The sequence below is a fragment of the Elgaria multicarinata genome, chromosome 1 (assembly GCF_023053635.1).
Source record: "Elgaria multicarinata webbii isolate HBS135686 ecotype San Diego chromosome 1, rElgMul1.1.pri, whole genome shotgun sequence".
Taxonomy (NCBI): domain Eukaryota; kingdom Metazoa; phylum Chordata; class Lepidosauria; order Squamata; family Anguidae; genus Elgaria; species Elgaria multicarinata.
The window spans coordinates 12,861,710-12,879,881 of NC_086171.1; the positions used below are offsets into that span (position 1 = coordinate 12,861,710).

General features: G+C 38.6%; 1 protein-coding gene across 10 annotated transcripts in view; it reads left to right on the plus strand.

Moving 5' to 3' along the window:
• PHF14 (PHD finger protein 14) overlaps positions 1-18,172 on the plus strand; it is a 155,853-nt gene that overhangs the window by 15,508 nt on the left and 122,173 nt on the right. For all 10 annotated transcript variants that reach the window (XM_063123436.1, XM_063123414.1, XM_063123427.1 and 7 more), the window contains 4 exons: positions 2,785-2,929; positions 10,623-10,782; positions 16,877-16,988; positions 17,945-18,082. In XM_063123436.1, coding sequence (XP_062979506.1) covers positions 2,785-2,929; positions 10,623-10,782; positions 16,877-16,988; positions 17,945-18,082 — 555 coding nt within the window. The remainder of the gene's footprint in view (positions 1-2,784; positions 2,930-10,622; positions 10,783-16,876; positions 16,989-17,944; positions 18,083-18,172) is intronic.

The following is an 18,172-nucleotide window of genomic DNA, read 5'->3' on the forward strand; positions in this document are numbered from 1 at the left end:
AATTAGATGAGAAATGTCTTCTTTGTCCCTAAGCAGGCGTAGAACCCAATGTATTTGTGTCTGATAAGCTAAAAACAGTCAGATGTATTAGAGCTGTCACACAATTAATCATATTACTTTTAATTGTTTTGCAGCACAGTCCTGTTCATATCAGCTCAGAAGTAAGTCCCATTGAGTTCAGTGAGGCTTACTGTCAGGTAAATATGTATAGGATTGCAGTCTTAATCTGCTTACATTTGCCTATGAGGAAACAGATGTTTTATAGAAAAAGGATACTGTGTATTTTTAGATGACACAACATGGCAGAGCAGGGCCATTATATTAGAGGCATTTGTCCTCTCTCACAGAAGGGGGAATGTCTCTAATAAGGTGCATGTGTTGATTAATTGGAAACATCTTTTTAGTCAATCAAAAGGTTTTAGTCTATTAATTTATATAATTAATTGTCAAAATGTTGATTTATGGCTAAATTCTGGAATGTTTTACTGCATATTGGGATGCTGTAGATTATACAGACTCTTTTGCTGGCACATCCTCCCTTATTTATAAAGTAAAATTTAACTTGAGCGGATGTCAACATAAGTAACATAAATCAAGTGTAGAAACAATATGAGGAACAATAGGATACAGCAAATCCTATAGACATCTACCCTGATGGACTATCCCTTACAGAAATACACTTGACTTAGCTTCTTTGGTTTCTTTTCATTTTGAGCCAAGGAAAGTGCCATAAATTCTGCTAATTCCTTAGGTATTAGACTTTTGTGGGAGTTTCTTGTTTGAGCCTGAGGTATGGGGCATTCCAGAGAGTAATAGGTCAAATCCCCACTTCAGGATAGTGGTAGGTCAAATGCCTTTTTGCCCTAGTCTCGTTGAGAATGGTTTCTCCCTGTGACCTTACTGAAACATCTCAAGGTAAACAGTTGGTGTTTCACTCTTTTATTGTCAGGATAGGCAGCTGGAGGCCTGTGGACCAAATCAAGCTTCAAGAATAACCCATGATCCCAAGGATTGCCCATCCTACATACCTTTATTCAATGAAACCACTTTATTCCCAGCTGAGACAATGGACTCTGTAACCTCCCCCCCTCTCCTGCAGTGTGAACAAGAATTACTTTGTCAGAGTTCATTCCGTAGCTGCTCCCATGTGCAACTCAGACACAGGGAAATGATAGTAAGCAGCTGAGATGCCTATAGGAATGCTTTGTCAAAGCCTCTGTTGCTGTTCATGCTAGTAGGGGAAGTTACACAGGCCTTTGTTCATGTCTTGGTTCATTTAGATTAGTTTATTTAGCAGTAGGAGCCAATAATACTGGACCCCCAGCCTTTCCTCTACTAAAAATAGAAGCTCTGGTAAATCAATTAATTGTTAAGAGGCATTGATTGGGAGTTTATGTTAGCCTGGTAGAATTTATTACATTTCCCCTCTTCGAACATGCTGTATCTTAAGTTTCTTGCTCAGCAGTGGAGTTTGGCTACTACCTTGTCCTGATTTGCTGTTTTCTTTAGGGACACCTTTCAGCCCAGACCTGGAAAACCTGAAGATAGCCCTAGTTATGTTCATCTGGATCCAATCCTATGTTGTTTGTTTGATTCATGGATGGTTGTTTGATGACTAACTTAAGTCCTGTTAATTTCAGTAGGTCTGCTCTTAAGTATGATTAAGTCTGAATCCAACCCATTGGCTGGAATCCTGATAATTATTTTAGGCATACCCAAGGGCTTTTGCATTGCCCATGAAATTCCTTATCTTTTTCTTTTCTTTGAGCACTTGACACCCATGCAGTATTCCAAACTAGATTTCAACCTTCCCTCAGCTCCAAAGGTAACTTGCCATGTGGCATAGTGCTGCTGTTTGGGGAAGACAAAATAAACTTTTGGCACTTAGATCTAGTTGTATAGAATGGTTTTAGTTTTTGTGAACCACCCAGGGAGCTTCAGCTATTGGGCGGTATAAAAATGTAATAAATAAATAAAAATAAATAAAATATAGTTTTGGGGATCTTGGCCATTGTATTTGAAAACAATTCATTGCTTACTTTTCTGCTATAACAATATGCCTGTTAATTGAAAACTTCAGCAATGTGGTGTTTGTAACTTTTGTGTGTGTCAATGGTTACTTTAATACTTCGTAAGAATTACCTGATGGAACACTATTTATTCCATTTGAATCCTGTTTTCCTTCCAAAGCACTCACAATGGTATTTTAGCATCTCATATAATTCTCTAGGGTAGTTTGGGCTGAGAGATAGTGACATGCCTAGGGCTACCCAGTGTACTATTTTAATATTGAAAAAGTGGCAAAGGAGCAGACAAAATACATAATGAAGGTGACTATGATAGGTGTTCAGTCCAGCACAGCCAGCTAACTGATGGTTCAGAAGACTAAGATTGAAAGATCATTTGCTGAGCATCAACTTGGGTATGCTACATAGGATACATGTCATGCAGGATTTGCAGCAATTAGAGGGTGTTAGTGTAAGCAAACAATAAGGCTTGGAGTGTACGGTCCGAAATAGAAGTGATAATTCACATATCCACCCTGTTCATGTAGTATAAGAATAGAAATAGATACATAAAAGAACTAGAGAACTAAATTAGCAAATATGCCTCATATATTTATTTAAGCTGTTTTTATGCCACTTGACATCCCATGATCTCTAAGCCATTTACATAATAATAATAACAACAACAACAACATAAATTGTGAACACAAGACAAGTGTAAGTTATCATTAATACCTCTTCCAATATAACAAGTGCATTTTTCACTTTTCAATGATAGGACTCGCTGATCCTTGAGAAATCTCAAAACTGGAGCTCCCAGAAAATGGACCATATTATGATTTGCTGTGTTTGTCTTGGGGATAATAGTGAAGATGCTGATGAAATAATCCAGTGCGACAATTGTGGAATAACAGTGCATGAAGGTAATTCTATCGTGTTTTCAACTTGCAACAAATAGTACAGCTTTACGTTTCACTTTAAAAAGTATACAGCTTAAATAGATGGATTTTATAATTTTCAGCTAATATGAAACAACACTAACGCATGTGTTTTAACAAAAAGGGTACAGGAGTTGTCTTATCCTGACTCAGTTCAGTGGTCCATTCATATAGTTACTCAGCTTAGCTCCACTATGGTGTTCCTGTCATTGTTTGGGACTAGAGGTACTCAAGAGCCCCACAATGCGTGGGAAGACCCAGCCAGTATCTATGGGATAGTGGAAGGTCCATAGGTTCACTGTATATAGTGGATTTTCTTTCCCCCACTCCTCCAGCCCATTAATTCTCATTGTTTGTCCTTTGGACTGTAATTCTGTTGCTCAGATATGTTTTGTTCTTGTATTATGCAGAGGACAATCTCCGAAGTACTGGTTTTGGTGAGGCCGTGGTTGTGCCCAAGCGGGCACATTATTCTGAGTAAGCTTGTTTTGTCAAATGAGTTTCATTTGACAGCCTCTTCGTATTGAAGAGGGGCAGTGTATTGAGTTTGTTAGTGAGCAGAAATATGGACTTCACAGAGTTTCAAAATGCTACTAAGAGACCTGTGTAGCAGGCCTCATTCCCTGAATGGCCTCTCATAGTTATTTCAGCCTTTTCTCAGAGTCTTATCTCAGGATGAGCTGGGAGGTTTTCACTCCTAACCAGGCTGATTATTTTCCCAGCTTAGTTATTTTGGGAACCTGTGAGAGGGAGCCCCCCTGTTTCTTCCGAGATGGGGGAGGGATGTAGCCTGTCAGCTCCTGAGAGAGAGAGGAAGGCACCTAGCAAGAAAGCCTATTAGAGCCAAAGCACAAGCTTCATGCTTTGGCTTCACTCCAGGATAGGGTGACCATATGAAAAGGAGGACAGGGCTCCTGTATCTTTAACAGTAATGTAGGAAAGGGAATTTCAGCAGGTGTCAATTGAAGTGGGTGAAATTCTCTCTTCATCACAACAGTTAAAGCTACACTAGCTATAGTAGAGTGGCCAGATACAAAAGAGGGCAGGGCTTCTGCAGCTTTAACTATTGTGATAAAGAGGGAATTTCACCCTCTTCAATTAACACCTGCTGAAATTCCCTTTTCTACATTACTGTTAAAGATACAGGAGCCCTGTCCTCCTTTTCATATGGTCACCTAGTCCAGGAGGAACCGCGCAACTGGCCTGGAGAACCTGCTTTGGCTCAAAGGGATAGCTCCCGTCTATCATTGGGCCCCCAATAGGCACCCAGCTATGAAAGCTTGATTAGCTGGAAGGAGGTGCTAACTTTCTTTGCGTGTATATATTCTGCATCCATTTTCCACCAATAAACTGCCATCTTTTTGCGCAAGTGGCTTGTTTTCATTTTGATAACCAAAAGAACCTGATTGATGACTTGGACCTCGCAGGACCAGAACCCCAACCCAACACAGGCAGTTACTGTATGAATGGACCACTGGGCTGCTGCTTTTTAACTCATCTGCCTTTTAACTCAGGTGCAAAAGGGCAACTGCATTTTAACTCCTATGCAAAAGGTTTGCTGTTTCTTGAGTCACATTGCATACATGAAGCCAAGGTTCAATTGCTGCTCATCCTTCCCAGCTCCAGCAATTATTTTGCCTCAAATTAGAAGCATGATACGATCATGGGCTCCTTTAAATAGCTATAATGAGTTTGGTTGGAATCAGGGAGAGGACCTTCTCTGTGGCCATGGTGTGAAACTCCCTACTTAGGGAAACCCACTTGTTCCATATTAACTTTATACCAAAGTGTGAAACTTCTTTTCAGGTTTACAGGAAGTAGTTTTAGGTTGTAATCCTAAACAGTTTTACTAAGGAGTAAACCCCATTGAGCGAGATTGTGTTTCTTTCTGAGAAAAGAGAGTAGGATTGTACTGTTAGTCCTTCCTTGGTGTGTATTTTGGTTGACTCCTTAGATATTTTATTGCTTTATTTTATTTAACTGCTTTGCAGGTAACTTTAACTTTATGGTGTCTCTGTAATTGAACTATATTTGCTGTTTTCTTTTATGTTTATATTGTGTTATTTTTGATAGTTTAGATATTTTTAGCTACTCTAAACAGTTTTTTGAGGGAAAGGGGAGTATATATATTTTTAATAATTATTATTGCTGTTTGTTGTTCTTGTTGTGAATGATGATGTGGTTGTACCTTTGCTAAACAGTGTACAAACCCCACTGTCTTCTTTGGTATCTCATGATACAAGATGAGCAACTCAAGGAGATTTAATATAAATGTTTGATTGTTAGTCACATTTTGCCCATTTGAACTCATTGCATGCTACTAGTGCCATGCCTTTCTCAGCCCAGGTTACAGACTGAACAGTATTCTTTCCACATACCTTGAATTTGTCAAACTTCATAGTCTAGGTATATAGACAAAACTTGAGATGTATGTTGGTACCCATTTATGGATCTTGTGGGTTAAAGAGCGGTTAGATTTGCATTGAATGTACATTGTCTGAGCCCAACATGCACCCCCAGTCTGCAGGGAAATAAACAGCAAGATGGTTGTTTCCCTTCAGCCAAATTCCATGCCTCAAGACAGCAGAGAACTGTCACCTGTATACTACTCTCTGCAGCTTGGGGCAATGTGCAGGCTCACCCCGCAGGCCCCACGGTTTGTGTGATGGAATAACTTGTTTATGTGTCCTTTGTGTGTTTAGAAGACTGATCAACACTTTCCTTTTTAGGAAGGTTTTTAAAGTTCAGTAGGAAACGACTGTTTTATTAGAGTGTGGTTTTTTAATTATTTGCTGTTTCTAATTTTATTGTTTGTATGTATTTTGTCCTATTTAATTACAACCTGCTTTGGTAAGCGTGGTATATTTAAAAATGAAAAATAATTATATGCTTTTCCTGTGGCTAAGGGAATATATGTTTGGATGAATGTGTCTTCCCACATGATCTTTTTAATTGCCACAAAATTCTGTATCAAATTTATGATGTTTATCAAGTATTTAAGAAACTGTAAATGAGGGTTAAATACAATCCCTTTTAGAAACTGAGTGGAGTATAGTATTTCATCATCATCATTTAATTTGTATGCCGCTTTCCCACAAAAAGTGTCCAAAGCACCTAACAAAACAGCAATGCAAAAACAAAAAGCATACCAATACATCATTACGATAGCACATAATGCAATAATAAACAACTCACTTCACAAATATTAACATTATAACATTTCAAATTAATTACAAAATAGGCAACATCAAACATTACAACGCAATATCAATTAGAATTTATCTGTAATGTGCAAACCAGAGCCAAATCTAATCTTTCCCATGCATTAAAGCTTGAATAAATACTACAAACTGCTAACAGCTACCCCAGAAATAGAAAGTTCAGAAAATAGGAACCAGAGCTTCAGCTGATGGGCAGTATAAAAATGTAAGAAATAAATAAAATTGCACCCTTAGAAACTGAATCCTGGAATGCTTCAGAATGACACCGTATCAAGGCTTAGGGAACATAGTGGAAATTTTAAATTGGTAGGCTCCAGCACCAAGCAGTCCCATCAAAGAGGATTGATGGCCATATCAAGCTAAGTGGTAGTAGCTACCATTTGGGGTTGGTGGTGGGCCCTCAGCAGCTTCCTGATGCTGATGCCCTCTGATAACTGGCCCTGATCTCCATTATAAGCGAAGGGCAGTTGTTGTGGCTATCTTGAAGGCTAAACATTTACAGAATGTTTGAAAGGAAGGCCAAACATTTAAATAACAGGAGTTTCATGGTTTCTGCATTATATAGATCTTCTTTCTGGATGCCCCTTCCCCCAAATCAAAGTAGAGATTTTTCTAGATGTATAACACTTCTTAAAGTTTAGCTGACATAGTACAGTCCTTTAGGAAGAAGTTGTTCACTATATCTAAAAAAGTATAATTGATGTTTAAAGTGTTCCTTTATGGATAGACACGTCCTTCTGTGGATAAATCCAGTTTTAAAAAATAAAATCCTAAAGTTCTGTCTTGTCATGTTGGATATCTGCTTTTGTGCCAAGATCTGCTAAATGGTTTGTAATAGCAGAGCACTTCCAGCTGTGGTGACAGTTCTCCTGATATACTGATTGTAGCGTGTCTAGGGGGAAATGTTTGGTACATATCATAGCACACAATATAGTTGTAGGCAATTGCCCTTTGGTTGTTGCTATCAATTAAACACATAGTACTGCTTCCCTAAAATATTTTTATATTCCTTTATTTACTTTGATACTGGTATTGTATATACATATTCATCCTCTTAGGAGTTGTAACTGTCATATTTTCTGATAATAAAGTACTTACACCCTGCAACCTGTTCTCCAGAGCTGAGCCTTTCAGGTCCCATCCAGTGATGTGCAGTGGAAAATTTTCAGAGGTTTTATTTTTCCACAGAAAATTCTCCATTTCATAAGTTCATTAGTAAAATCAGTGTATGCCAATTGCAAATATAATATTAGGCGAACTTGGCAGCTTCAAAGTTGCAATTATTTTTAGGTGATTATCCGTAGCAAGTATGCGAGATTATACATATATGTCATTGAAATACATATGTGTCAAAGTGAAATGGAGCTAATAAACAGTGTCAGCAAAACTGAAAGTGCCTAACAACCGTAGTAGAAGATAACTGAACTCTGTTGAAATAGATGAGAGGTTGTCATGTACAATTCTATAAGTTGCTAAAATGTATTAGTTTGCGAACAATTTTCCATACCTTTATTTGTTGTTTTCTTAAATGGAAACAATGTAAGGGAAGCATTATTTATTTAAAACATTTCTTAGCCACCTCTCAGGGCAGAAGCCTTTCCAAGGTGGATTACAACCATACATTAAAAGCAATAAAAGCATAGGCAGTAACTATTAAAAGCAGTAAAAGCACAGACAGTAAAAATATATGCTATTTATTTGGTTTGGATGATTAGACAGAAAGCTACCAAGGGTTGCCATGTCATCTAAACATGACGAGGTGCATAACAGGGGTGGCTTCCAAACCACCCTGTAACACCTACAACAAGCCATGGGTTGTGGGGTGGTTTGGAAGCCACCCTTACCACACACTTCTCCAGTTTCAGATGATGCAACAACCTGCACCACGGTGAGGGTAATTAGAGAAATTGCGGGTGCATGAGCGGCACACACGGGACAGGGAAAAGATGCCACCATGGCTTCTTTTCCCAGTGGTTGTCTGAACCTGGCCAGTGTCTTTAAAATTTTTACAGCTATTCCAATACAAAATTCTATGTAATAGTAATGTTTAAATCTCATTAATTGTGATTTATTTTCCCCCGTCAAATATTTCAGGTCAAAAATATGTTGGACAAAAAATTAACGTGGGATGCATTTTTTAGCTTTGCTGAACATGCAAGTGCTGAACATGCTAAATCTACGTCAGGGGTGGGCTACTTGTAGCCCTCCAGATGTTTTGGCCTATGGCTCCCATCAGCTCTAGCCAGCGTAGCCAAAGTTGAGAGATGTTGGGAGTTGTAGGTCAAAACATCTGGAGGACCACAAATAGCTCACACCTGCTCTAAGGTATCAGAACATTTTCTGATACAAATTGGAAATTTTCCTATGCAAGTGGCTCTATGCAAATTAACAATTTGCATTGGTACATTTTCTAATTTAATATTTTCCAGAAAACTCACATAACTAGTCCCATCTTTGTAAGATCTATTTTGCTCCTTCAGGCTCTGTATTTTCTTAAGCAGGCAAAATTGTTTTTGGGTGGTGGTGTTTGCTATGTTCTTTCGATGTCATTCATATAATGGTTTGTTTAAGCAGAAATAATTTCTTTAAATTACTGCAGCATTTTGTGATGTCTTTTGAATTAACATCTAAAAATTCTTAAGTCAAGTACATTTAAATGTACTATTTTTTAAAAAAATTAGTCAGAGGGGGTCTGTAATTCTGCAGTGTTACACTCACACATAACTGCAAAATATAACCTAATGAGCCATTTGATAGCACCTGCAAATTAAAAAAATAGCTTTCTTTTGCAAAGGGAGCAAGTTTCAGGGGGAAATTTCGGGAGCCATAGATGGTTACTGCTTACAAATGGGAACATTGGTCACAGAGTTTCCCTCTATCTTTTCTTATAAATAAGGGTGCGTAGAAACAATACTTTTTCAGAAACTTGAAGGTAATGTGATAGAGCACTGGTGGACATAGATCTGCATGTTCTATTTTTGTTAATGTTCTGTCATCTCTGATCAAATATATGTTGCATCTTTGAAAACCTGATAAGCCAATTTGGCCGGAGCCCATGGTAGAACAGGAAAACTGAGTATGTGTACCATGTCCTCTACTATACCAACTTCAAGTTTTTGGAAAAAGTATTCTGTACTGAACCTTAAATACTGCCTATATTTCTTGCTGCTGCCATTCCAACACAATTTGGGGGCCATCTGGCAGAAAAGCTGGCTCTAAATATACATTTAAATATAATCCAATGGTGGTTTGAGGGTACCTAGCTACCTCCTTTCCTTCTGAACACTGCCACTTACCTACGATATAGTTCAGACAGTTTTAAGGAAGTAAGGAAGTGGAAAAGGTTAATGTTATGGATTCATGGCTGTGCATTACATTCTCATACTGCGCCTCTAATATAGAGTAAGTGTCAACTTTCCTGTTTGATCCCCTAGGAATCTGCTCACTCCCCTGAAAATGAAAAGTGAGAATTCTGATGTTTTCTAACCAGAATTTTAATCTTTTAATCTTTTTACTGCTTGATTTCTCATGTTCACCGCTCTAGAATCCGTTTTAGATATGGAGCGATATATAAACATTGTAAGTAAATAAATAAATTTACATAATAAGACAATAATTATTTTAGCCATGTAAGTTGTGCAGTTTTCAGTACAGATACAAAGACATTCTGATTTTAGTTTTATTATCACAAATCTGGGCAATACTTTGTGGCAGCAGTGGTCTTATACATTATTCACTATAGGTATTGTTTACTGGTCTGATTGTGAAGTGAAATAGAGCTAATTAATGCTTCTGAATCCTGGTGATTGTAATCCCATTCACAGGCATGAAGTGCTTTTGCTTAAGTTATGCTTCTCAGATTCGGCTCCAGGTTTGGAGAGGGGCATAGCAGGTTGACATCATGTGCTACGCCTCCCTCCTGGGTGCTGACACCTACAGCAGCAACAGCTCTTCCTCTTTGACTCTCTTCTATCCACCTCACAGATGGAGAGTGTAAGTGGTGTAGCTGCTCTTTGTAACAGCCCTCACCACTTGCTTGCCTTCTCTGATGAGTGAACAGTTGACAGTGGAGGAAGAGGAGCACTTGTCTTTATATGAAAAGGCAGCCTCCTCCTCTTGCTATGCTCCAGTTCGCTACTGGAGTATAGCAAGAGTAGGAGGTAAGGAACAGGCTTTGCTACCAAGGAAGGTAAGGAATGTCAGGTCCCCTGCATCTGAGGCTGTGGGGATGTATATGTACACCTGGCTACCCCTTTCCTTTCCTTTCCTTTCCTTTCCTTTCCTTTCCTTTCCTTTCCTGCCTATTACCAATATAGAACTCAGACAGTTTTGGGAAGGGAAAAGTCCACCAGATGCCTTCCTGCTCTCTTGCTTTTCCTTCCTCTTCTGTTTCTTAATTGCATCTCTTGATATAACCTTCCTTTAGTTTAATTTGTTTGCCTTTCCCATCTTTCCAGGTTGCTATGGGGTTGATGGTGAAAGTGATTCTATTATGAGCTCTGCTTCAGAAAACTCCACTGAACCATGGTTCTGTGATGCCTGCAAATGTGGTGTCTCTCCGAGCTGTGAACTCTGCCCCAACCAAGATGGAATCTTCAAGGAGACGGATGCTGGCAGGTTGGTTAAGGGTAGTTCTCATCAGAGGGGTAGGTCCCTGAAAGTTCTCCATCAATAAATTCTTACTGACTGGGATCAGACAACACGATAACCAACAGTGGTTTTAAATAGTCGTTGGTTGGTTATTTAACCCACCGTGGGTTGTCATGGTATGGTGGGAGTTTTTTTTAACCAAAAGTTGGTTATCTGGCAAATAACCAATGCTGTGCAGAGTTGGCTATTTGAACCCCTGTTGGTTATCGTGTTGTGTGGAGGGCACCATTGGTTATTTCCTCAGCCTCAGAGTCGCAAGGCAAGAGTGGGCAAAGCAGCAGCTGCCGCTCTAGTCCAGCTGGCAGGATAAATTTTCAGCAACAATCGAAACCCCTGTCTGTGCCAAGGACTTTTAAAATTGTCATTTTAAATGTTTAAATGTTTTAGTATTGGAATATATTTAATATATTTTTAACTTTTGTATATTTCTATTTATAGGCTTTAAATGTATATGTTTTAAATTTTGTAATGCCGCCTTGAGTCCCAGCATTGGACAAAAGGCGAGAAATAATAATAATAATAATAATAATAACAACAACAATGGCTGATGGGATACTAGCAGGAGGACTGAAGGGGGAAGAGAGGGCAGGGGATGAGTGAATCAACTCAGTATGGACTAATAGTCAAATCAACACTGATCCTAATCCATACCACAGTTGATTATTATCATGTTGTGTCAGGAGTACCCCCCTAGATGAACAACTGTACCCCACCATAGACTGTTGTGTTGACTGAACCCAGCCAGTGTGTTTTCTTCCCTAAGCCCATTCTAAGGAGTCAGATATACCTTTTCTCTCTCCGTCTTTTGTGTAACAACTTAAAAATAACCACATTCCTATAGGATAATCACAGCACTACTGATACTTCTATTGCTGATACTTCTGGCCGACGGCTGGTTGGCCCCTTTGTGAACACAGAGTGCTGGACTAGATGGACCATTGGTCTGATCCAGTATGGCTCTTCTTATATTCTTATGTTCATAGGCTTTCCGGTAAAACTGTGGCTCTGTGAACTGATCCACAGCATTAACGTGTGTGGGACCCTATAGGACTATGATCTGCTCAGTAAGAGATATTAAAGTGGCACTTTAAAATACAGTTTCCTGTTCCAAACACACAGTCTAGGGATAATTACATTTTATAACTTGGTGATATTGTATAGTTCTTTCATGTTTTTTTGCCTACCTAGCTTTATATGTTGGGGAGCTGCTTGTTTGAAAATGTTTACATGCAAAAATCATGCCCCGCATCAAAACAGTCTGTCCTTTGAGGTCCATGGTCACTCACATGTATTTGTTTTAAGTGTATGAATGCTTCCAAAAATTTTGGAAGTTACATCCAGCTATTCAAAACATAGGCCCATATATCTGGCCCAGGCATTAATGGTGTTGCCAGCCATAGTGCTGGTGCTTTCAAGCTTAATCGATTTTATTGCTCCTGTTATTAACACAATACCTCTGAAACTCAGCAGGGCATTCTCCACAGTCAAACTAAGCACGGTTCCATTCCTCCTTTTGTGCTCAGACTATCTAAACTATAGTGAATCAGGCATCCCAACAATCCTAAACCATTCATAAATTTATTGTATTCATGCTTTAGAGCCATCATTTTGAATTTGGCTATATTTAACAGTTCCTTTTGAAAATGATGTTGGCATTTGAAACCACAGTAGGCTGTAATTTGAGTGTTTGCATTTAAAAGAATAGCACTCCAATTTTAGAGATCTTGGCATCTACATCCTGCTTAACTGTCAATTTTCTGTTCTGAAAACAAGTCAAAGTGTAAGAAAACAACCTATTTTGTAACCTGCCTTGAGGGCCCTTTAATGTGATATTGGCAGACTATACGTTAATAAGAAATATCTTAAACATTGACTCAGGATTGTCATGGAACTTGACTTCTGAAAGCGCCATATCTTATCCAGCTGTTTGGAAGTGCTTAAGACAGAATTTACCATAATTGCTTCATAGAGAACTCACGTGGTATATGCCAATAGAAACAGAGCCAAAATGAGGCCTCTAAGAAGAAGGGGGTATCCTCAGGTTTGCAGAAGTATAAAAACAAAGCAGGTTTTTAAAAAGCCATATATTTTAAGGTCCTACAGATTTTTTTTTTTTAAAAGGGAAGATGCCCCCCAAACAAAGCCCAATGAGGACTGAACATGCTCAGTAACCGTGGTGACTTGGGGATGGTGAGTGAAATGCCATGCATGGAGGAAATGCCTGGCTGGAACTCTGAACAGAATTTATTTATTTATTTATTTATTTTATTAATTGCATTTCTATACCGCCCAATAGCCGGAGCTATCTGGGCGGTTCACAAAAAATCTCTCCTGTTAGGTCAGAGGATACACTGCAACATTTCGTTGCAGGTTCCACTTGTTCCCTCTAATACTAGATCTGGTTGGGTCCATGGCTATCAATTTGGAAGCCAAAGGACTACCAAAAATAAGGGTGTGATTTTGCATACTTGGTGGGGGAAGGGGCACAGGGGAACTTACTAGGGAAGCAGAAGTATTATTTTGTAAATTAAAAGATAATAGCAAACAAAAATATCCCTACAGGGATTCGTAGCTATAGAGCAATGCATATGATGAATGAATGAATGAATGAATAAATACATGAAATATATTTAGTAACTCCTAGAGCCTACAGAAAGTTGAGAGCAGTTGATCATGGGATGCTGAGGATATCAGTTAAGAAAATAAGAAAAGTAAAGTGGAGAGGGTGATGGCCTGCTTGAGCCCCTAAGAACTCTTAGTATCCAGGAAGGGGGTTTAGGATTGTGCCATGATAAGGACTGAGTTTGGATGACACAATAGTCAATGGTTGCTTATATAGTCAACTGTTGACTATTGTTTCGTCTGTCGAGCCTTTTCCATGCCACAGTTGGTTATTTCCCCCCCCCCCCCAAATAACCAGTGCAAATAATCAACAGTGTGTAGGGTTGAGTATCTGCACAACCATTGTTTTTTTAAAAAAATATTTTCCATGCTATGTAGCAGGAATGGGCAATTTTGGACCTCCAGATGTTTTGTCCTGCAGTTCCCATAAGCCCTAGCCAGGATAGCCAGGGGTGAGGGGAATTGTAGGCCAAAATATTTGGAGGATTACAAATTGCCCACCCCTGCTGTACATGAAAGTTTCAGAAAGGGTGTGTGTGAAAGTGAAAACATCTCATTATCTACTCAATCTCTCCGATGGAAAGATCAGAGAAAATCATCCCTCGTTATAGAGATAATTTAACAAGCTTAGTTTAACAATCAGGCAATTTCAGTAAGAAAGGAAGAATATGCAAATTTTGTTTTCAGCACATCATTTGGTGCTCTGGGCTTACAGGAGGTTTGATAGCGGTTTGCAGAACACCATGTTAGCATCATATAAATATAAGTGGTGAACCACAGCAAAACCTAGTGGTATAGGCTCAGTCACTAGCAGGATGGCTCAGGGCTCCAGCCAGCCTGGAAAGGATCCTTATAGCTCACCGGAAGTGGGGAGCATCTTATTTATTTATTTATTTATTAAATTTATATACCGCACAATAGCCGAAACTCTCTGGGCAGTTTACAAAAGTTAAAAACAGTGAACATTAAAAAGTATACAAAATTTAAAACCATCAAAAATATAAAAACAACAGTATAAAACAACACTGTCCATTTAAACAACAACTCCTGAAACCTTACCCCATTAAATTGAAGCTCTTTCCTACTATACAGAGGAAAAGGGGGAAAGCGTTCGTTAATTTAAGACTTTCTGCACTAACTCCTCAGTTTCATGAACACCATTGTGAATTTAATGAAATCTCCTAGGTACCACAATGCGCATTTCTTGAATTTTATTAATCGTTGTTTTTAATGCTGTTGTTTTATATCCCGCCTTGGGTTTTTTGTGAAGGGTGGGATATAAATAGAAATAAATAGATAAAATATATGGAATAAGACAATTGTCTGTATTTTAGTTCAGTTTCCCCCCAGCCCCCCATCACCAGCATCTGTCATCTTTGCTCAGAACAAAATGGATGGGGAAGTAACATGAAAGATTATTCTTCTTTGATTTCCCAATTTGTCTTAATTACAAGGTTCTCAAACATGTGCAGCTAAACAAATGAGCAGGGAAACATTTAGGCACTGGTATGAAAAGCAGCTGAAGCTGCCTCAGCTGGGAACTTGACTGACTTCTGTGTGTTTTAATAAAGATGCAGGATGGAGTTCACACATAGGTGGTTAAGGAAATGAGACACTTGTGTGCCAATCATACTGAAATGGCAGTTTAAATCTGTAATACTACAGTACTTGTGTGACATGTACTAAAACATTTTGAGAAGGTCAGTATGAAGCAAGCAGCCAGCTGTTGGGTTTATCATAGATAAACTCCTACAGAGTGCAGCAGCATTTAATACACCACTGGAGCATGAAAAAACTGTGCAAATTAAATTGAGAAGCAGCTGCTTGTTGAAGATGTGTATCTTTATATTGAACTCTGCAGGGTGCAATGGGGAAGATGCATTAAAACTTACTATCAAAAATCTCCAGCCAAAACCTTGGCTTTTAAAAAAGAAAATATAGAAGATAATGGTGAAGATGGGCAACTATTCCCACCCGTTTCTCTGGTAAAATAGTTCCTAGTGCGACACATCAGTAGTATTTCACAAAAAGGGAAAGTTCCCCAGAATTTCAAAAGGATGAACTGAATTATCTTAGTCAAGAACCTAATCATTTGGTCTTGGGTGTGTATATATTTGGGTGAATTATTTGATATTTCAGTATTGGCTGCCTAAAGCAACAAAGCAAAATACCTGAAATGTTATTTATTCTTAAATAAATTGTAGAACTGATGAAATGAAGAAAGTAAGGCCTTCATATAGGAAAATAATTGGTAGCATAAGAGGTGTGTGAAAATACCGTATTTCTTCGATTCTAAGACGCACTTTTTTCCCATATAAACATCTCTAAAAAACAGGGTGCGTCTTAGAATCGCGGGTGTGATTATTATTCTTAGAATCAAAGCTTTTTTTCTGTTGGTGGTACTGAAATTAGTGTGCGTCTTACAATCGATGGCGTCTTACAATCGAAGAAATACAGTAATAACTGCAGTTATTCCTGCTTAAGAGCAAACTGTTTCAATTAAATGTGGGGCGAGGGGTGGGCTGGCAGTGATTTATGCAAAGATGTCTAAGCTGCTGCTATAAGTTGATTTTCTTCAGAATCCTACTGAATTACATCAAATGCATAAAATAAGTATAATCAACACATTGACCTGGTTCACAGGATCATCATGTGTTAAACAAGCCACAATAGCTTGTTTAAGCTGCAGTGCATGCTGGGTGCCATTTGCCTAATCACCTGCATGGGTGCAGCTTGTCGTGTTGTCTGAACCCAGGCAGTATGACTTGTTGGAGGAGGAAACAAATCTCAAGCAGTCCAACAAGAGCTTATGGGTTTGAGAAAATGTCCCCTTCGGTATGCACTGTGGCTTGAACAAGCCATTGTGGCTTGTTTAACCCATGCTGATCATGAGATCTAGCCCATTATAAATATCGCTTAACCCAATGTAGACTAACTGGGGCTGTCATGTGGAGCCCTTTGAAAATGGGTAAAATTTTGCTGATCAACTGTTGTCATGAAGGGGGAAATGTATCCCGTTTCTCTTGCCAAACAGTTGAGCTGTTGTATTTTAACTTTTTGTAAAGGACTCATTTAGTGCAGCCCTGGTTTTTGGAACAGTGAATACCTGTTTACACATGTGATTTCCCATTCAACTGGGCATATGTGTATGGAAACATGTTGGTCCTGTATAGGGTTTTTCCACCATAGTCTGTTTTCTGTATTGGGTAAAAAGTTTAGGTTTTAGGACCTTTTTCTATAAGTCTCTAAGGAATTCAAAGAGAAGATGTACAACATTGCTGAAGTTCACATTAATTATTGCAATTTTATATGTTCTCTGTTATTCTTTTAAGGTTTAAATATGACAATGTTCTTTATGTAAACGGAGCAAAACTCGTTTCCTCCCCTGGATCTCTTTTCTGCTGAAAATACAATAAATGATTTCCTTCTTTTGTTATAGATGGGTCCACATCGTTTGTGCACTCTATGTTCCAGGAGTAGCATTTGGAGATATTGACAAATTGCGACCAGTAACCCTTACAGAAATGAACTATTCCAAATATGGCGCTAAGGTAATATTAAAAAGGATATACATTTAGGGATAACTTACATGACTGTTATTTTTTTCTTTTGTTTCCTGCCTTTGCAGTTCATTGCAACTAAACACTCAAAATGTAAGGAAGGTCAATGTAGACACTCTCCTTTTTCTTTACTTATGCATCTTCATTGAATGAGGGTATAAGGGACTGTGCAACTAATTCCATGTGCCTAAGGAGACTTCAGTGTGTATTTCTATAAATGGTTTTAATTAAAAAAAAGGTACTAATAACAGGGCAGTCATTGCAAGGCAGCTCAATTAATCCTCCATTGTAAAAGATTTGGTCTTTGGACCAAAATAATGTTGATTTGAGAATATGTGAGATTTCAAACAGAGTGAATTCTCAAAAGAGCCTTCTGCGGGCTTCAACCTGAATTTTCTCAGATGTGGCTCACTGAAAAGCCTCCACTATTGTGCTTTTCACTCATATTGTTGTTTAACACTTTTAAATGGCATACCAAGCTTCGTAAAAGGAAGTTGTGGAGAACATCAGTTTAAATATGAATTCTTTCCTGTATCTGTGGTCTTGTATGTATCACTTAATAGCCTTCTTGGCTTTTAGGTTTGTATCACTTATTGTAAGCCGACTAGAGTTTCTAATTAAAATGTCCTAAATAGACAGCTTGGTGTTGGTGGGTGTGCGTGTACATGCACACACTCAATAATTTCTTTGAAAACTTTTGCTGAGGGCAGGGAAATACTGTAATTAGATTTGAATGCACTACCATTTGTATATTTCTGTTCCTAATTTTCTCCCTTCTTTTCATTCCTTCCCTCCCCCCTCATTTGAGTTCTAGATAACAAGACACTTTAGGGTACAGGGCCCTTTTTAAACTTTAGTGAAAGCATCTAGGGTATTTTTCAGCACTACGTAAAGCTCATACTTGGGGTCTTCTCTGTGTGTGTGTGTGTCTCATTGATCTGCTGCAGGAATGCAGTTTCTGTGAAGATGCCCGTTTTGCCAGAACTGGCGTTTGCATTAGTTGTGATGCTGGGATGTGCCGAGCTTATTTCCATGTGACCTGTGCTCAGAAGGAAGGCCTTTTGTCAGAAGCAGCAGCAGAGGAGGTAGGCTCTCTATTTTGCTTTGGTGAAAATATCTCAGATGGCACATGCTACTACTAAAAGTTCAGTCTGGTTTATTAAAATATTATGAAA